The sequence below is a fragment of the Mesoplodon mirus genome, assembly GCF_964341445.2.
Source record: "Mesoplodon mirus genome assembly, chromosome: 3".
Taxonomy (NCBI): domain Eukaryota; kingdom Metazoa; phylum Chordata; class Mammalia; order Artiodactyla; family Ziphiidae; genus Mesoplodon; species Mesoplodon mirus.
Genome location: NC_138978.1, coordinates 20,052,873 through 20,072,553, shown reverse-complemented (window position 1 = coordinate 20,072,553; position 19,681 = coordinate 20,052,873). Strand labels below are relative to the sequence as shown.

Here is a 19,681-nt window from a genome sequence, read left to right as displayed (position 1 = left end):
ACTAAGATCCCACAAGACGTGCAGTGTGGCCCAAAACAAACATAAGTTTATTTGAGGATTCATGCAGGGGCTAATGAGATTTGGGGAAACTGAGTCAAAAACAATGGTACAGCCCCAGCCTGACTGTCTTTGCCAAACCATGTCTGATTTAACTGCCGGAGGGCCTTGGGGTGGGACTCTGGGCCCCCCCTTGAAGTGAGAAGAGGGGTCCTGGGCTTGGCAGGAGTTGGAGAGTTTGACACAATTGCTCGTGTGGTGTCCCACAGGTAACCTGCGGGCTGAGGGCATATGATGGGTTGTCCCTGCCCGAGGATGCAGAGACAGCCACAGTGGGCCGTGCTGGCTGGAGCTATTCAGACCTTTCTGATGATGAGGACTTCCTGGCTGATGAGGCCTCCGGAGGTGAGCAGAGGGTTCTGGTGGCTGGGAGTGGAAGGGGTAAGGACGGAATTGGGGTTCTTCCCACCAGTCCTTAAAGAGGCTCCAGGATGCTTGCCCAAGGTGGCACCTCAGGAGATGGACTAAGAAAGATGCAGAAGCAACCTAAGTGTCCATCAGCAGATGACTGGATAAAGATGTGGTATATACATATACAGTGAGATACTACTCAGCCCTAAAAAAGAATGAAATTTTGCCATTTGCAGCAACATGGATGGACTTGGAGGGCATTATGCTAAGTGAAATAAGTCAGACAGAGAAAGACAAAATACTGTATGATATCACTTACATGTGGAATCAAAAAAATACAACAAACTAATGACTATAACAGAAAAGAAGCAGACTCACAGATGTAGAGAACAAACTAGTGGGTTACCAGTGGGTACAGGGGAGGGGAGAAGGGCAATATAGGGGTAGAGGAGTGAAAGGTACAAACTATTAGGTATAAAATAAGCGACAAGGATATGCTGTACATCATGAGAAACATAGCCAATATTTTATAATAACTGTAAGTGGAGTATAACCTTCAAAAATCATGAATCACGGGAATTCCCTGGCAGTCCAGTGATTAGGACTTGGTGCTTTCACTGCAGGGGGCCTGGGTTTGATCCCTGGTCAGGGAACTAAGATCCCACAAGTCGAGCGGCACAGCCAAAAACAACAACAAAAAAAACTGTGAATCGCTATATTGTATACCTGTAACCTGTATAATATTATACAGCAACTATACTTCAGGTTTTTTTTTTTTTTTTTTTTTTTTTTTGCGGTACGCGGGCCTCTCACTGTTGTGGCCTCTCCCGTTGCGGAGCACAGGCTCCGGACGCGCAGGCTCAGCGGCCATGGCTCACGGGCCCAGCCGCTCTGCGGCATGTGGGATCTTCCCGGACTGGGGCACGAACCCGTGTCCCCTGCACCGACAGGCAGGCTCTCAACTACTGCGCCACCAGGGAAGCCCCAGGTTTTTTTTTAATTCAGAAAAAAAAGAGGTAGGCTAAAAGCTGCGTGCGTCCTGAGCCCTGGTCCCAGTGACCGCAGGATCCTCCACTTAAAACTGTGTGACTCGGGACTGGTGGCTGCTTCTCCTTACAGCCCAGATTGAGCAGGACCTAAGGGGAGGGTGGTGGGCAGTGCACAGTAGAGGATGATTACGGCCCCCTACTCCACTTCCTCCCATTCTCACCTAGAGGCCAGTCTGACCTGGCCCCACCCACCCCATCCGTCCTGGTCCACACCCTCTCTGATGGAGGCTTCCAAGCTGGCTTTTAGAGGCCGGCCCTCCCTAAGTGTGGAGAGGAGGCAACAGCTGTGGTTTCATGACCTTCCCCACCATGTGCCAGGTGCCCAGAACACTGCCTGACACCCAGTAGGTGCTCAACAAAGATTAGTTGTTGCTGAATAAGTCTCTCTTTTGCTTGTAGATGGTGTGGGCAGTGGGGACCTGGGCAGCGGGGACTTCCAGATGGGTAAGTATCTGGGGGCATGGCACAGGCCCCCATCCTGCCCCCGGGGAAGCCCCAGAGCAGGTCTTCCCAGCCACAGAGGTGGCATCTCCTGGACTGAGGGCCTTGAGGGCTCCTTGTGCCTGCCATGGGGATGGTCTCATCCCCGCTGAGTGACAGTTGTGTGCCTTGGTTGGCCAGTCCCTGCAGGGTTGGGTATGGACAGGTTCTGTGCCTGCCTGTGCTGGGAAATGCCCGGTTCTGATAGGGACTGAAAGTCAGCCACTCAGCATTCAAAGACAGATTCTCACCTCCCTGGGCGGCTCAGCTGTGGAGTCCTTCCCCAGAGTCCTCCTTGGGGGTGAATGCTGCAGAGTGGGGGACCCCAGGCAGGGGTGGGCAGACAGAGGGGACTCTGTGGCACAGGCATTTGGGTAAGCCAAGAGCTGGACCTGGGAAGGAACCTGCCTTAGGTGGGGTCACCTGCTGGGAAGCTGAAGTTCCTGGGTTGGGGAAAGAGGGCTGGGCTTCCTGGAGGGAAAGGAATCAGGCCTCCATCAGCTGCCCACTCTGCCAGCACTCCAAGTGCATAGCCAGAGCAGGAACTGGCCCAGCGCTGAGACCGAGGCTTCAGAGTCTCTGTTTCCTCCCACCCTGGGATTCTGGCGAGAGAAGGAACTACTCGGGACAAAGCCATGCGGTTCATGCTGCCTTCTCTGAGAGCCAGTGCCTGGGCACAACGTGATCAGGGCCAAGGATGGAGCTCAGCTCAGAGTCACCACTGGGCGGCCCTGCTGCATCCCTGTGCTGCCCACCCCAGCAGGCCTGGGGCGAGTCTGGCCTGGGTCCCTCCAGGGACGGGGTTGCCTCCCTACGGCTGGCATATCAGGAGCATCCCAATGCCAGAGGGTGGCATCCTAACCGGGCCAGTATGGATAGGAGGGTTGACCCCTGGGTGGCACAGTCCTGACTGTGACCTCCCAGCACCTGGAACGCAGACACTGCCTGAAGCTTTTCCATGTGTAAGTCTCTGCAGGGCTACAGATGCCTGGGAGCTGGGTGGGGCCTGTGTGTGGGTGTCAGGTGGGCCCCATGCACACAATGCACACCCCAGAATGGCCGATGCTAATGTGTCTCTGGGAGCTGCCTCTTGCCAAGCCAAGTCTGCCTGCTGAGGCCCTAGGCCAGTCCACCCTGTCCCTTCAGAAATATCTAGAGCCCCCTCCCAGGGGGCTGCTCACAGCAGCTCCACTTGCTTTGAGTGGTCCTTGCTGGCCCACCTCCTCCCATGAGAAGCAGCTATGAGGGCAAGAGAAGCCAAAGGTGGGGGAAGGATGGGGATGGGGGGCAGCAGCTGGGGAGGGCCCAAGGGCAGGGCAGGAGCCTTTCCTTGTAGGTGGGGCTGATCTATGGGACGATGTGGGGCCTTAGGCCCTCCAGACCCAAACGCTGGCACCAGCCCGCTGCCCCTGGGGCAGGTCCAGGCAGCTGGGCTGAATCTCAGCCCAGGAGGCATCAGATAAATCTCCCTGATTCCCAGGGTCAGTGTGCCTGCTTCAGCCTTGCCCAAGGGCAGGTCCCTGCTAACTCTGGTAAGCAAGGGCCATCCTGACCATGATGGGGCCGTGCCTGCCCACCCCTTGACTGACCCAACCCCCGACCCTGGAATGTCTGAGATGGCTCCGCCCTCACCCCTTCCCTCGGGCAGTGTTGTGGCCCCCTTGGCTCTGTTCCAGCCCTGACTGCAACCCCCAGGCCAGTACCCCTCCTGGACAGCTCCTGGCTCTGCCTCCCCGCCTTGGGAACCCTGCCCGCCTCCCCTCACCCAATCTTTCCACCTTCTGACTGTCTCTTTGTCTGTCCTGCTGGCAAACTGTCTACATGTCTCCCCTGCTCCCTCCCTGCCCTGCCTTGGGCCATCTCTTTCCTACTCTGTGTGTCTCTGTCTCATGCTGCCTTTCCCCCTCCACCTCTTGGACTTGCATCTCTGCTTCCATGTCCCTCTGTCTTTCCCTCTTTCCAATCCGCCTTTGTCTCATCTTTTCTCTCTCTCATTCTCCCCACCACTTTCTCTCTGTCTCTGCCTATATCTGTCTCTCTGTGTCTCTGTCTCCATCTCTCTGTCTGTTTCATCTCTTTCTGTTTTCTGTCTCCATCAGTCTCTGTGTCTCTCTGTCATTTCCCCCCTCTGTCTCTCCCTTTGGTCTCGCCACCTCCCTGCTGTCTCTGCCCCTCCTCACCTCCCTGTCTGCAGGCCCTGGGCCACCCCCGGGCCACCCTCCCGTGGCTGGTGTGATGGTCTTGGAGCCCGATGAGGAGTCTCCTTTCCCTCTCTCCCTCCCCCTCCTCTCTCCCAGCTCTTCCTCTCACTCCTTTGTCCTCTTTTCCTCCCTGGCCTGCACTTGGTCACACTTGAGGGTCAGAGGCACCTCTCTGCAGGGTCTGGGGCCAGGCCTGCCTCTGTCCCCACCCAAGCTGGCCTCACCTTGTCTCCTGCCCCTGCCCAGGAGGCAGCCAGGCCCCAGCCAGGCACACAATCTAAGCACAGTGGGCCGGACCCCTGGTGTAGACAGGGTGGGTGCAGCAACCCCTCAGGGAAAAGGCTAGGGCCTCGGGCCTCACTGATCCTGGGGACCCAGAGGGACCGGGCTGGGGTTCGGGGGCCCAGGTGTGTGGGGGAGGAGTTCTGTTGAACAGGGACTGGGTATCGAGCATAGGTGGGGTAGTTGGCTCCGGGGCTGGGGGTGGTCAGGTGTGTGTTCCCCACCCCACTCGGGGTGCCGGGCAGCTCTGGGCCTCCCGTCCCTCCAGCCATTGGCTCCAACTGAGATGTCCAGATGGGGTCAGATGAGGGCCAGCGTGGAGCTGGTCAGCCAGGCAGGCGCCCAGAGAGCACTCCCACCCCAGGCTGCATCACTCCCCGTCAGCACCCTCAGCTCTGGGGGCTGGTTCCTGAAACTCACTTTCTGCCCCAGCCCTCGGATACTTGCCACAGGGAGGCCTCTCAGGGTGGAAAAGGGGGTGTGCTCATCCTGACCTGCCCCTGATCTGGGAGAAGGCAGGGGGTGGGGTCAGGTGGGAGGGTCCGTGCCCTTCCCAGGCCCTAGTAGAAAGGGGCTTTGTGGAGCCTCAGCCCCCTCCCCCAACAGCGGGCACATTCCTGGGCAGAGCCCTGGCCTCCTCGCCCGCGCTGGGCCGCAGTGCCGAGGCCAGGGGCCAGGGTGGAGGACTTTCAATGCGCCTCTGTGCCAGCTCACAAGAGGCCTCTGTGGCCAAGCTCGCGGCCCTCACGCTCCAGCCCACGGGGCCCCGCCCGCCCAGCACCCAGGAGCCCAGCCCAGCATGGTCCCTGTGATTCAGCGCAGGCCGTGCTGCCCTCACAAGCACCTTCTCTTGGTGCAGGAGTTCCCTCTGGCTGCTTGCTAGGCTGCCATCCTGATGCGCCCAGGACTTGCTCCGTGAGCTGCAGAGGGGGAGGGTCCAGGCGCAGAGGGCGTGTGCGCCTGTGGACCTGCCGGACAGAGTAAAGGGGAAAGAGGACAGGCCCAGCCAGTGCCACTCCCTGCTCTGCTGCCCACACGCTGCTCGTCTGTCACTTCTCAGAGCCCACTTCTGCCTCAGGGACAGCTGCTGTCCCCTCTGCCTGGAGTACTCTTCTCTCAGGGGCCTCCCAGTGCCTCACTGTCTGCCTTCAAGCATCCCCTTTGCGGAGAGGCCTTCCTGGCTGCCCTGGGGAAGTAGCGACCTACCCCCACCCCAGCACACCCGCTCCCCCAGCCCTTGTTTTTTTTTCCCTCATAGTCCATATATTCCTTGCCCATTTGTTCTATTTCCTTTCTCCTCCCCCTAGAAAGTGATCTTTATGAAGTTCACTGCTATATCCCTTGCCCCTAGAACACTGCCAAGCATATGAAAGACCTTCAGTATAGATTCGATAAAGCAATGAATGCCTCTCTCAGATGGGAAGAAATAAAACCAAATCCATTCCTTCAGTTTGTCTTAAAGACCAGAGATAATACAGCTAACGCATGCAGCCCCTAGTGTGCGCCAGGTACTGCCATAAGCATTTTACATTCATTATCTTATTTCATCCTCCCAACAGCCGTCTGGGGTGGGCACTACTATCGTCCCTGTTTTATAGATGAGGAAACTGAGGCACAGGGAGATTAAGTAACTTGCTTAAGGTCACAGGGCAATTTTAAGTTATTTTAATTGTAAGTGGAAATTTTGCTCCAGAGGCTGAGCTTTTTTTTTTTTTTTTTTTTTTTTTCCGGTACGCGGGCGTCTCACTGCTGTGGCCTCTCCCGTTGCGGAGCACAGGCTCCGGACGCACAGGCTCAGTGGCCATGGCTCACGGGCCCAGCCGCTCCATGGCATGTGGGATCTTCCCGGACCGGGGCACGAACCCGTGTCCCCTGCATCGGCAGGCAGACTCTCAACCACTGCACCACCAGGGAGGCCCAGAGGCTGAGCTTTTAACCACTAAGCTATACCGCCTCTCATATATTAATAGCTCATATTATATTGCCTCTACTATGTGCCAGGCTCTGATCTAAGCAGTGTGTGTGTGTGTGAGTGTGTGCGTGTGTACATATATATGATTCATTTGCAACTCATAACTTCTATTATGAACTCTGAACATTATGAGATTTAATGTGCATAAAGTGTATATAGTAGGTGCTTAATAAACAATAGTTGTAAGTGTATGCTCACCCCAATCTGCTATGAATTTATTCAACCATCACTTATTAGGCACCTCCTCTGTGCCAGGCTCTATGCAAGCACTGGGGTACAGGGTGAATGAGATCCAAGGTTTCCCCCCATCAAGTTTATAGTCTAGCAGTGGAGAGAAAGATGACAGTAACTTCTGATTCCCTAGCACTTGCTCTATGCCAGGCGCTGCATCTTCGTGCACAGGGAGATGGCCTTGTAAGCATGATATCATTTATTCCCTGCAGCAACCCAGTGTGGTAAATGTAATTAATATGCACATTTGACCAAAAGGGAAACAGAAGTTCAGAGAGGTAAGGTCCATGCCTGATGTGTGGCTGACCTCAGAACCCACGATCTTTATGATGATGCTCTGGCAGGATCTATGCCACGTGGGGTAGAAGGTGCTCTGATGGGAGAAGCCAAGGGGTTGGGGGAGCCCCAGAGGAGAGGCCTCTACCCAGCCAGGGTCGGGAAAGGAGGGCAGCTCAGGCAGTATTCTTGGAGGAGGTGATGACTGAGCTGAGCCCTGAGGGTGATGCCTGGCATGAATGGGGGAGTGGGGAAGCGTGTCACGGTCACTCTCGAGTAATTTCTGTGCCAAAAAAAAAAAAAAAAGGGACTTCCCTGGCGATACAGTGGTTAGGACTCAGTGCTTTCACTGCAGGGGGCCCGAGTTTGATTCCTGGTCGGGGAACTAAGATCCCACAAGCCGCGCGGCGCGACCAAAAAAATATTCTGTGCCAGGTCCTCCTCCTCTGGAAGCCACCCCTTCTTACCCAGCCTTCCTCTGAGCCAGTGGAGGTCTCCTCTTCTGCACTATCACTTAGTATCTGGATTGGGCCATTTTCCCTGTTAGTTGAAGCCATTCACTCAAGGGTGGGGCCTCGGCTTTGACCCCTGGGCGGCTTCCCAGGGCCACTGCAGCACGTGCTCCTACAGGCAGTGCTGGGCACAGCTGTGGGCACACAGGTGTCAGCCTCAGCGAGAGGTCTCTGGGGACCATCCCCCCCATTTCCACCCACTGGCCCAGCTGCCTGAGGCCACTACCTGCCAGGCTGGGCCCCTCATAGTGACACCGCCCCCCCCACACACCCGACTCCTTTCTGCAGTTTATTTCCGGGCCCTGGTAAATTTCACTCGCTCCATCGACTACAGCCCTCAGCTGGAGGATGCAGGCTCCGAGGAGTTCCGAGAGGTGTCCGAGGCTGTGGTAGACACGGTGAGGTGAAGGGGCTTTGGGGAGCTCCCCGAGTATGGCAGGGCAGGACTGAAGGTGGGGTGAAGGGATCTGGAGTCTGATGGTGCTGTGTCCCTCTCCAGCTGGAGTCAGAGTACTTGAAGATTCCTGGAGACCAGGTTGTCAGTGTGGTGTTCATCAAGTGAGAAGGGTCCCCTGGGGTGGGGGGTGGGGGCTGGTGAGGGACTGACAAGGATGGGGAGGGCCAGGAGGGGAGGCAAGAGAAGCCTAATGGGCTGAATCTCTATTGGTAGAAATTCGGGAATCGGCAGGGGTACAATTTGGACTTTAAGTTGCCTTGCACGGGGTACAGGCTATCCAGCAGCAGGGGGAGAGTCAAGAGATCAGGTCTGAGCGTCAGGCAGGGGGCCAAGGGAGGAGCTGAGACCCCAGGCATCTTCCTCACCCTGCTGCCCTGCCCCCCATACCCATCCCTAGGGAGCTGGACGGCTGGGTCTTTGTGGAGCTGGATGTGGGCTCCGAAGGGAATGCAGATGGGGCTCAGATTCAGGAGGTGCTCCACACCGTCATCTCCAGTGGCTCCATCGCCTCCTACATCACCTCTCCCCAGGGATTCCAGTTCCGACGCCTGGGCACAGGTGAGCCCTCCCTGGAACTGAGGCTCACCTCCTCCAATTTCGCAGACTCACGTGGGCCCCCTTTCAGTGTCACCACCATGGGCTCTCCTAGCTTGGCCTTGCACACCACTAGGGACAGGGAGCTCACTATCTTATGAGTCTGCCCCATCAATCTTTATGCAATCTTGGCTTGGGTTGAGCAACATGTGTTTCCTCTAACATGTACTCAGTAGACCCAATTTCCACTCTCTATTAACCTCTCTATGTTGACAATAGGTAATAATAATTCCTTTCTTCATACAGTGCTTTCAGGTCCAAAAACACTTCTGTGTTTAATAATAACCAACAATTCTTCACTGACCGTTCAGTCTTCATAAGAATTCCTATGAAGCAGATATTATTTCTCCTGTTTTAGAGATGAGGGCACTGAGGCCCAGCGAGGACAAATGATTTATCCAAATCCACATACACAGATAGTGCAAAAGCCAGAAAGTAAACCAAACCCTGTGTCTCCGCTGGTCTTGCCAGAACCTGTGATGAGACGAGCTGAGAAACACAGCTCAGAAAGAACAAGAAAGTGGCCCCAAGCCACACAGCTGTTAGATGCTCAGGCCTGGCCTTCGTACTCTCAGTCGGCCCAGCTTGCTTTCTTTTCTTTTCTTTTCTTTTCTTTTATTTCTTTTATACAGCAGGTTCTTATTAGTTATCCATTTTATACAGGCCCAGCTTTCCTTTCACTGCACCCTCTGTCTCCTGTTTCAACTCCCTGAGTGTTTTCTTCTCTAGGCCAAGCAGTCCCAGTTCATTCCTCACAAGCTACCGTTCCCATCCCATCCCAGTCTCCATCTCAGTCCTCTCTCTGGGAAATGTCACCATCCCGGACTAAGTGGAACCCATCCCTACCATGGTGTCACCCAATCAGAAAAAAAGGGTGAAATCATTTGCTCTGCACGCAAAACCTCAGTCAATGTGCCCAAAGATCAAGTTTGTTCTTTGGCAACCCCAGGCCCAGGTCTGAAGATTGCTGAGGCTCCAGTCCTCTTATCCCCACTTTCCAATGAGTCCTCCAGGCTAGGGATGGTAGGATGGCCTGGTTCAGCCCTGCAACCCATAGCCCCCAGGTCCCAGGTGGGACTGCTGCTGATTACACCTTCCTTTCCAGCACAGACACCCCCACCCCCCCTGGCCGCTGTGGTGGCCGCAGTGACACCAGGTGAGAGTGTAAGCCAGACCCAGGCTGAGCCGGGTAACTAGAGAAGCGAATGGATGGAGGGGAAGGAAGGATGAGGGCAAGATGGCTGGGCACAGCCCACAGGCCGCCCCGCCTCCTCTTCCTCTTCATCCTCTCTAGGCCTGGTTGTGGCCCGCACGTGCGTGCTGTGGTTGTTGCATGGTGTGGCGTGTTAGCTGTGTGTGGGGTTTGTGTAAGGGACGGGTGAGGCCACTGCCACACAGCCCACACCCCACATGTGCTGTGGATGTGTTCACCACGTGCTCTGTGCCCTCGCTGAGTCTGCCAGGAACCACGTGGCCTGACACGGAGCCCCAAAGCCCCCTCCCAGCTCTGCAGCGCCTGTGCCGCCCGTGACATTTTCTGCCAACTCCTGCCTGCCTCTCTGACTATCCCACACCCCCGCAGTGCCCCAGTTCCCAAGGGTCTGCACCGAGGCGGAGTTTGCCTGCCACCGCTACAATGAGTGTGTGGCCCTGGAGTATCGCTGTGACCGGAGGCCTGACTGCAGGGACATGTCTGATGAACTCGATTGTGGTGAGGAGCTGTCTGGGGACACGGTGGCCTCCAAGTCAGTCCGGGGCTGGGAGGGTTTGCTGCAGGCACAGGGGTCTGCGGGAGGTGGGCAGGGACACAGGAGGGGTGATAACAGGGTCAGGGCCTGGGGAGTGGCAGGGGGCGAGGGGTGAGGAACCACCCCTTCATGCCAACGCTAAGCGGGCTCTGTCCACAGAGGAGCCGGTCCACCAGCTCAGCTCGCAGCCACCACCTCTGGCGGAGATACCACCTTTACCGTCCCAGCCGGAAGCAGCCATCCAACGGCAGCTCCCAGCCACCCCTGCTCCCCAGGTTGTATTCCCCAGTCCAGGCAGGCCCGTGCCCTGTGGGCCCCACGAGGCCACATGCCGCAGTGGGCACTGCATCCCCAAAGACTACGTGTGTGATGGGCAGGAGGACTGCAGGGATGGCAGTGACGAGCTGGACTGCGGTGAGGGCCGGGCAGGGGCGTGGGTGGGGATGCAGGGGGTGGGGAAATGGCCACTGAGGGCCGCTGGCTGAACCTTGCCTGGTCCCCCCAGGCCCCACCCCACCCTGTGAACCCAACGAGTTCCCCTGTGGAAATGGGCACTGTGCCCTCAAGCTGTGGCACTGTGATGGCGACTTTGACTGTGAGGACCGCACCGATGAAGCCGACTGCCGTGAGTGTCCCAGCGTCCTTCCGGCGCCCCCGGCCCATTGGCCTAGCTCCCCGAGCCCCGACCCTTCGAGGGCAGGTTTGTGTGCTGTCCCTGTTTGAGTGGTAGAGGCCCTGGGGACAAACTTTAAGGCTTATCTCTCTTTGACTCTGAGCTGGCCTTTGTAGCAAGCAGTAGACTACCCGTGGTTAATGTCCCTTTATTTATTTTTTTACCATTCATCTTCTCTTTGTCATATATGCTTGTGTGTGGGTCAGACAAGTAGGCTTGATACACGAGGGTCCCTTGATGAAGGGGTCCTTGATGTATGTGTGAGTCAAAGCCTTCCTCTTACGGGTCTAGAGTTTTTTCATCTAGAGCTGGTTCTGAGTTATTTGTTCCTCCATCTGCCCAGCTTTTCATCCATGTGACCATTCAGCTATCCACTCTCTATCTGTCCATCTGTCTGTCCAGCATCTTTCCTCTCTTGCATCCATTTATCCACCCACCCACTCATCCAACTATCCATCCATCCATTATTTATCTGCAAAGTTCTTCATCAGTCTGTCTACCTATCTACGTATCCAGCATCCTTCCTTCTGTCCGTTTCATCATCCATTCTATCATCCATCAATCTGTTGTCTATCCATCCACTCATTTGTCCAGCATCCTTCCTGCCATCCATCTCTTCATCCATCCATCTATCATCATCCATCCATGCATTATCCATCTTGTCAGCTCTCCAGGCAACCAGCCATTCATATAGCCAACATCTTTCCTTCCTCCTCTTCATCTGTTCAGCCATCTATCCATGGCTCATCCATCCATCTAGTCAATGTTATAAACATTATGATAGTCAAATGGGTGAGACTGGAGAGTCAGAGACCATATCAGGTACCATCTTGTGGTTTCTGTCCTATGAGGTGAACCCTGGGGCTTATTAGTCCAAGATTGAGGATAATCTTCTAACCATTGCTCTGTGATCCTGGGTCACATGTTTGAGTGCGTGTTGACATTCCTAGTGTCCGCTGGTCCGGCTTCTCCTCCTTGCCTCCCCTCACCTTCCGCGCTCTGCAGCAAACCCTGGAGAGAAGCAGCATCGTGCTGCAGACTGGCAGAGTTTTATGATGCCCTTCTGTGGCTCTAAGCTTGCCTGACAACATGGCCCTTTGGGAGAGAGAAGTAATTGAGGGTTTTAGTTGACAAGCCCTTCTCAGAGGCCTCTGCGGGGGAACAGTCTAAGGAAGACCAAGTCCTTGTTGACAGAGCGCAGAACAGAGAACATGAAAGCCAAATGACTTTGGGGGCTTGTGGGGTGTTGGGCCAGAAGCCCCCGAGGGAGTGGGAGTAGGTGGCTGCCTCCTGGTCTCCTCTCTGTGCCTTCTCTGTGGACGGGTGGCCTCTGCTCCTGCACCACTCTGCCCTTTCTGTCCCTGCCTGTGTGTCTGTATCAAGCTCAGTCTTCCAGAAAAAGAATGTCAGTTACCATCTACGAGAGATGTCTAGCTGGGGCCCAGCCCTGGGGCCAGGCCAGCTCCAGGCCTCTGGCCAGTCCATAGATGGCTGCCTCAGGTCAGGCTACTTAGAGGGGTACAGAGCAGCGAGGTCCAGGCTGCGGCAGGCCCTCGCAAGACCTTTCCAGTAGCCAGAACTGCCCAGGTGTTCCCGGCGTCCAGAGATACTGGCCACTGGGGCTGTGCCTTTGACCAGCGGTCTTGTGCTTCTCTGGTGGCTGGCTGTGGGAGGAGCTGAGTGACTGTGGCGTGCCAGGTATAACTGTCTTGGGGAACGCAGGTAGAGTGTGCTTCATTGCTGACCGGTGACCATGACGTTGTGGACGGCGTCGTGGCAGCAGAGTCTGGGTCTGGGCCTGGTCAGGGCAGCTGTGTTGTCATGTGGGCGCGATGAGACAGTGATCCTGGGGACACCTGGGGAAGGTGGGCAGGGTGGGCTGTTGGGCATGGGTAGGCAATGGGGGGTCCTCCCTGAGGGCAGTGCCCACTGCCCACACCACCTGGCTCTGTCCCCAGCCGCCAAGCGCCCTGAGGATGTATGCGGGCCCACGCAGTTCCGCTGTGTCTCCACAAGCACGTGCATCCCGGCCAGCTTCCACTGTGACGAGGAGAGCGACTGTCCCGACCGCAGCGATGAGTTTGGCTGCAGTGAGCAGGGAGCTGGGCGGCGAGCTCTGGGCCCTGGGCCCCATCCCCACCGTCTCTTCTCTGGCCTGGCTCCTCTGAGCCACTGCCCCACCCCCACCCCGCTCCCCCTCCCTTTGCCCCTCCCACCCCTCACTCCTGCTCCCATCTCCCAGTGCCTCCCCAGGTGGTGACCCCTCCCCAAGAGTCGGTCCAGGCTTCCCGGGGCCAGACGGTGACCTTCACCTGTGTGGCTATTGGCGTCCCCACCCCCATCATCAACTGGAGACTCAACTGGGGCCACATCCCCTCTCATCCCAGGTACAGCTCTGGGCCCCGGCAGGGGTTGGGGACGTGGCGGAGGTGCAGCCAGTGGTCCAGGCCTGACCCCCCGCCTCTGTCTCGGGGCCCACCAGGGTGACAATGACGAGTGAGGGAGGCCGTGGCACGCTGACCATTCGTGATGTGAAGGAGGCAGACCAGGGCGCCTACACCTGTGAGGCCATGAACGCCCGAGGCATGGTGTTCGGCATCCCCGACGGTGTCCTGGAGCTCATCCCGCAGCGAGGTACGGCCCCTGGGCAGGTGGGCACCGGGCGTGGGGCTGGAGCCGGGGCTGCCTGCCTGGGACCGGCAGTAGCCCGCTCCCTTGCCGCCCCGCAGGACCCTGCCCCGACGGGCACTTCTACGTGGAGCACAGCACCTCCTGCCTGCCCTGCTTCTGCTTTGGCATCACCACCGTGTGCCAGAGCAGCCGCCGCTTCCGAGACCAGATCCGGCTGCGCTTTGACCGGCCCAATGACTTCAAGGGTGCGTTGGTGGATGGGAGGCAAGCGGCAGGCTCCAGCGGGCTCAGAGGGCAGATATAGGAGAGCAGCATGCCCTGGACACATGGGGCCAGTTCAGGGAGGGACACGGCGTTGCTGAAGAAATGCTGAGCCCTGTAAGAAGAGCATTTCAGGGGAAAACAAACTTTTTTAGGAAAAGCCAAACACATGGTTGATATTTGCCTGCGTTAGGTGTCGAGGAGGATGGGCTCTGGAGCCGGAGTCTGGGTTCAAATCCTGACCCTGACCCTTACTGCCTGTGTGCCCTTAGCCAAGTTACTATCTTGTGTCCCAGTTTTCTCATCTACAAAATGGGGATAAAATATTAACTACCCAGGTTGTTATAAGGACTTAATGGATTAATATGCATAAGCCACTCAGAATAGTGCTTGGTCCCTGGTAGGTGCCCAGTAAGTATTCCGTAATGTCATCCTCACTGTCCTCATCATCCTCACCCTGCAGAATGCAGAGGCACCAGTGACCCCAGAGCATTAAGAGCCAAAGCTTTGGCATCTTCTTAGCCCAGGGCTGACCTCCAGTGCACTAGTTACTGCCTGTGTGACTTTGAGACTCTTGGCTTCTTTGGGCCTGTTTTCCCAAACATAAAGGCAGGCAGTTGGTCTCAGTTCTCTCTGGCTCTGAGAGGCAGAATGGCATGGGCCCAGGCATCAAACGGACCTGGGTTCAGGAACATTGCCATTATCACAGAAATGCCATCTCTTGGATGGTTGGTACTGCCCTCGAGATCTGGGAGGGTGCTGTAGAGAGAATTCGTGTGTGTGTGTGTGTGTGTGTGTGTGTTTGTGTGTGTGTGTGTGTCTGTGTCTGTGTCTGTGTCTGTGTGTGTAGGAGAGGGCTGGACTAGGTGACCCGTCATAATAACAGCAACAGTACCAGCTAACCGGTTTTTGAGCACCTCCTGTGTGCCACATTCTGTTTTAAGCATTTTATATCAGTTTGTTCATTTTAGCTTCCTAATAACCCTGTGAAGCAAGCCACTATTACCCCCATTTTACAGATAGAGAAACTGAGGCCTTTGCTCAGATCACACATCTGGAGGGTGGTGGAACCAGGACTTAGGCGCCCATTCTTCAGCCCTGTGTATGTCTCTACTGCCTCCTGAGGGCTGTTCCAACTCTGACAGTCCATGGATCTATTGGCAAGCAAAGGCTCTGAAAAGTCCTGCTGCAAAAAATCCCCTTGACCTTTCCTTGACCCTGGGGTTCCCAGATGGTTCCCAACCATCATTCTGAAGCATTGGCTTTGCCCAGAGCATGCTTTGGAAGATGCTCCAGAACTTCAGGAGGAAAAAAAAAACTTTGCTTTTATTTGACTTTGGGAGAGAGACCAACGTTCTCTCTAAATCACACTTCTCCCCAAACTTTCCCATCTCTCTGGGTTACAGCCCCTCAAGGGGGCTATCTGGGCCAGAACATGCATGGCCCTCACCCCTCGCCTTTGCCACCCAGGCGTGAATGTGACGACGCCCTCGCAGCCCGGGATGCCTCCCCTCTCCTCCACCCAGCTGCAGATTGACACCGCTCTGCAGGAGTTCCAGCTGGTCGACTTGTCCCGACGCTTCCTGGTCCATGACTCTTTCTGGGCTCTACCTGAGCAGTTCCTGGGCAACAAGGTGACAGGCCGGGCTGCTGCCCTGGATGGGGAGGTGGCCGAGCCCCGCTGCACATGCCCAGAACCTGCCTGGGCTCCGCTCCCTCTGAAGCTGGGGGCCAGCAGGGCAGTCTTTGCTCTGGGAGACGTTGTCTTGCCCCAGCGCAGCCCTCCGTGGGCAGCGGCTCATTCATTCAGTGCAGGGTCAGGCCTGCCATGGTCAGGTTGGGAGGAATTCTGACTCAGCTGTTGGAAAGCCCTCTCGGACCACTCGCCACGTCTGAGCTAGGCCCAGTGCCCTCCTCCGGCCTCCCTGGGCACCTTTTACACAGTGTTACCAGACTGCTCCCCCAAATTGGACTGAGCATCCCCAAGGCAGAGCCCAAGTCCCACCCACCTCTGCTTCCCTGTGCCCAGCTCCGTGCTGGACACGCAGTACCAGCTATGCAGAGTGAGGGAGGAGGGGAACGAGTGGACACACAGTGAGAATCAAGCATGCCCATGACTGGCCCAGCCCTGATCTGCCCTATCTCGGCCAGGTGGACTCCTACGGCGGCTCCCTGCGCTACAAGGTGCGCTATGAGCTGGCACGTGGCATGCTGGAGCCAGTGCAGCGGCCAGACGTGGTCCTGGTGGGCGCCGGACATCGCCTGCTCTCCCGAGGCCACACACCCACCCAGCCCGGTTCTGTGAACCTGCGCCAAGTCCACTTGTCTGAGGTGTGTGGCGCCTGATCCCTCAGGGCTGGCGGTGAAGGGGGTACAGGCTGGGCAGGTGCTGATGCATGACCCCGCCCGCCTTTGTCCACACCCAGGAGCATTGGGTCCATGAGTCTGGCCGGCCAGTGCAGCGAGCGGAGATGGTGCAGGTGCTGCAGAGCCTGGAAGCTGTGCTTATCCAGACAGTGTACAACGCCAAGATGGCTAGTGTGGGGCTGAGTGACCTCTCCATGGATACGACTGTCACCTACGCTACCAGCCATGGCCGCGCCCACAGCGTAGAGGAGTGCAGGTGCCTGACCCGGCAGGGCCGGGGGCCACAGGGACCCTGGCAAAGATAGGGGAGAAACAGCAAGGCCTCATGGTTCTTGCAGCCACTGTCTTGGTCCTGTCCCCACAGATGCCCCATTGGCTATTCCGGCTTGTCCTGTGAGAGCTGTGATGCCCACTTCACCCGGGTGCCTGGTGGGCCCTACCTGGGCACCTGCTCTGGCTGCAACTGCAATGGCCATGCCAGCTCTTGTGACCCTGTGTATGGCCACTGCCTGGTGAGTCATGCCAGCTGGCACTTGGATACTGGCTAGGGGCAAGGGCTCAGTGGGAGGTTCAGGCTGAGGCTTCCTTGTACCCAGCGCTTAGCACAAGCCTCCAGAGTGACTGCCATGGCTGCCACCCAAGCTATCATGACCTCTGGATGCATTAACAGAGATATTATGTCCAGATAGGAGAGGTGAAAGTGCTACTCTCTTCCACCTTGGTCAGACCAATCCTGGAGAGTACTGTGTATAAAGCATGGCCCTTAGCAGGGCATTCCTAAGAGGAAGGAACCTATAAATCATACATGATTTCTTAGGAATGGTGGAGGGAGCTGGGATTGTGGAGCTGACAGACGGAAGCCTCGAGCAGGGAAAACTTATCTCCAAATCCCCGAAGAGCTGTCAGGGGTAGAAGGAACGGCCTACAGAGGGCAAAACTAGCCAGCGGGTGCAGACTGGGAGAAGAATGTGGGTTTAGGTCAAAACAAAGCAGGCATTTGGAACCTTCTATGGGACAGGCTGCTACGTGAGGTGGTGAGCTCCCCGTCAGGATGGAGCCGGGTGCTCCCCTATCTGCCAAGCTGTGGGGTAGTTCCAGCATGATGGGAGAGGCTGATCCAGCCGGCCTCAAAGGCCCACCCTCACGGAGCCCATGTGGTCCAATGTGGCCTCACACTGGGGTCAGAGGGCTGCTCTGTAGAACCTGAACCACTCCCTCCGCTTCCTCCCAGAATTGCCAGCACAACACAGAGGGACCACAGTGCAACAAATGCAAGGCCGGCTTCTTTGGTGACGCCACCAAGGCCACGGCCACCGCCTGCCGGCCCTGCCCTTGTCCATACATCGATGCCTCCCGCAGGTCAGACCCAGCTCGAGATGGGGCACATAGGGCTGAGGGAGTGGGTAGTGCGGTAGGCTAGGGGCATCCTCTGGGCAGGGAGATGGGAGACCTGCCTGGGTTCAAATCTTCACCTGGTCACTAAATTATACTAGGCCCCTTGACCTCTCCAGGCCTGCTTCCTTTTCCATACAATGGGCCCATCTGTCCTCCTAGTGTTGCTATGAGGCTGCAGACCAAGAGCAGGTGGGCTTCATAGCCTGCTATGTCCCTGTGGACAGCAGTCATTCCCAGAGTGGGACCGTAAGCCCTCGCCTGGCCCATCATCGCAGCCCTGCCCCATGTCCTGTCCACTTGGTACCCACAGGTTCTCAGATACCTGCTTCCTGGACACGGATGGCCAAGCCACGTGTGATGCGTGTGCCCCAGGCTACACGGGCCGCCGCTGTGAGAGGTGAGGGAGAGCCGGTGGGGGCTGGGAGAAGCAGGCCATCGTGGGTGGGGGCATGGGAGTGCCGTTGACAACCCTCTCCCTCCCGCAGCTGTGCCCCCGGATATGAGGGCAACCCCATCCAGCCCGGCGGGAAGTGCAGGCCCACCAGTGAGTATCACAGCCACCATCCCCTGGCACCTCCCCAGGCTGCCCACCAGGCCCCAGTCCCCGAGACCAGCACAAACCCCGTGATCCTTGGGGAGCCGCCCCGCCTTGTCCAGGTTATGTCCATCCCACTCCCATCGTGCCTGCCCATACCTACTTTGTGTCTCCAGACCAGCAGATTGTGCGCTGTGATGAGCGAGGCAGCACGGGGACCTCTGGAGAGGCCTGCCTCTGCAAGGTACGCGTGACCTCCCCCCCCGACCCCGGGGGCCTTGGGTCCCAGCACACAGCGGGGAGAGGGAGGAAGGAGGCTCCATCCTCTCCATGGCTCCTTGGCCAGTGGGCGGTGACCTAGCTGCAGGCAGATGGGCCTGGTGGGCTCGTCTTCCCCTTCACGAGAGGTGGCCTGGCATCAGGAAGGAGCACTGGTTTGGGGTGGCAGGTGACCTGGGTTCAAGTCTCAGGTCCTTTGCTAGTCACTCTTTGTGTGACCGTTATATCTGTACTGTACCTTTGCTTTAACCGTGCTTTCATTCCACACTGACACAATGGTGTAGCTAGTAGCAACACCAAGTCACAGATGAGGAGATGGGGGCTCAGAGGAGGGAAATGGTTTGCACTGAGGGTGGGAGCATCAGGTGTCTGCAGAAAAAAGAACTGGGCAGATTTTGAAATCAGGCATTCCTGATGTTACATCCCAGAGTGGATTAGCAAGCTGAGGAACCCTGTGTAGATCATTTCCCATTCCTGAGCCTCGGTTTCCTCGTGTGCAGCATGGAGATGTCACATCCCTCTCAAGGGACTTAGAGGAGTTAAAGGAGGTGCTGGTTGGATAGAAACTAGCACAGTTCATGAAACACTCCACTCATAGTAGCAGTAATTATTCTGACCACTTTGCTATATTTCAAGTCTAAAATTTATTTGTGAGCCCCCTAGCAACCAAAGAGAAAAGAGAAAAACGATTGGTTGTATAAGCTCCCGTTAATGGGGAATTATTGTTCACATGGTGGCCGCCCTCATACGTGTGCTCTTTTCACGGCTCCCTCTGGCCTTGGGTTCCCATCTAGAATATGGGTGGGTTGGACCGGAAGCTCCAGGCAGCCCCTCCTGTGGGCCACCCTGCAGCTCCCAGCTCTGTGCCTGCAGAGCAACGTGGTGGGGCGCCTGTGCAATGAGTGTGTCGCTGGCTCTTTCCACCTGAGCACCCACAACCCTGACGGCTGCCTCAAGTGCTTCTGCATGGGCGTCAGTCGCCAGTGCACCAGCTCCTCCTGGAGCCGCGCACAGGTACCTACACGAGGCGGGTGGCTGGGCAGACTGGCGGGACAGCCAAGCCCAGGGCTGGGTGGACCAAGGGCCAGTCACAGGCCACGGCCCCCATCCCGGCCTCTTCTCCCCCCCCCCCCAGGTGCTGGGGGCCTCTGAGGAGCCCACTCCGTTCAGCCTGACCAACGCCGCGGGCACCCACAACACCAGCGAGGGCATCTCGTCACCCATGCCCGGGGAACTGGTCTTCTCCTCCTTCCACAGCCTCCCATCTGGGCCCTACTTCTGGAGCCTCCCTTCACGCTTCCTGGGGGACAAGGTGGGCGGGGGGTGGGAA

General features: G+C 57.0%; 1 protein-coding gene across 5 annotated transcripts in view; it reads left to right on the top strand.

Moving 5' to 3' along the window:
- The window catches only part of HSPG2 (heparan sulfate proteoglycan 2), a 102,732-nt gene that overhangs the window by 34,988 nt on the left and 48,063 nt on the right, over nucleotides 1–19,681 (top strand). For 3 of the 5 annotated variants that reach the window (XM_082612553.1, XM_082612556.1, XM_082612552.1), the window contains exons 2-24: nucleotides 267–402; nucleotides 1,857–1,901; nucleotides 7,700–7,809; nucleotides 7,911–7,969; nucleotides 8,266–8,426; nucleotides 9,568–9,618; nucleotides 10,045–10,173; nucleotides 10,370–10,624; nucleotides 10,716–10,835; nucleotides 12,842–12,973; nucleotides 13,126–13,270; nucleotides 13,366–13,517; nucleotides 13,613–13,759; nucleotides 15,246–15,409; nucleotides 15,927–16,106; nucleotides 16,202–16,398; nucleotides 16,507–16,654; nucleotides 17,374–17,501; nucleotides 17,848–17,934; nucleotides 18,023–18,081; nucleotides 18,249–18,316; nucleotides 19,225–19,365; nucleotides 19,487–19,663. In XM_082612553.1, coding sequence (XP_082468679.1) covers nucleotides 267–402; nucleotides 1,857–1,901; nucleotides 7,700–7,809; nucleotides 7,911–7,969; nucleotides 8,266–8,426; nucleotides 9,568–9,618; nucleotides 10,045–10,173; nucleotides 10,370–10,624; nucleotides 10,716–10,835; nucleotides 12,842–12,973; nucleotides 13,126–13,270; nucleotides 13,366–13,517; nucleotides 13,613–13,759; nucleotides 15,246–15,409; nucleotides 15,927–16,106; nucleotides 16,202–16,398; nucleotides 16,507–16,654; nucleotides 17,374–17,501; nucleotides 17,848–17,934; nucleotides 18,023–18,081; nucleotides 18,249–18,316; nucleotides 19,225–19,365; nucleotides 19,487–19,663 — 2,991 coding nt within the window. The remainder of the gene's footprint in view (nucleotides 1–266; nucleotides 403–1,856; nucleotides 1,902–7,699; nucleotides 7,810–7,910; nucleotides 7,970–8,265; nucleotides 8,427–9,567; nucleotides 9,619–10,044; nucleotides 10,174–10,369; nucleotides 10,625–10,715; nucleotides 10,836–12,841; nucleotides 12,974–13,125; nucleotides 13,271–13,365; nucleotides 13,518–13,612; nucleotides 13,760–15,245; nucleotides 15,410–15,926; nucleotides 16,107–16,201; nucleotides 16,399–16,506; nucleotides 16,655–17,373; nucleotides 17,502–17,847; nucleotides 17,935–18,022; nucleotides 18,082–18,248; nucleotides 18,317–19,224; nucleotides 19,366–19,486; nucleotides 19,664–19,681) is intronic. The other 2 variants (XM_082612555.1, XM_082612554.1) reach the window with 1 other exon arrangement.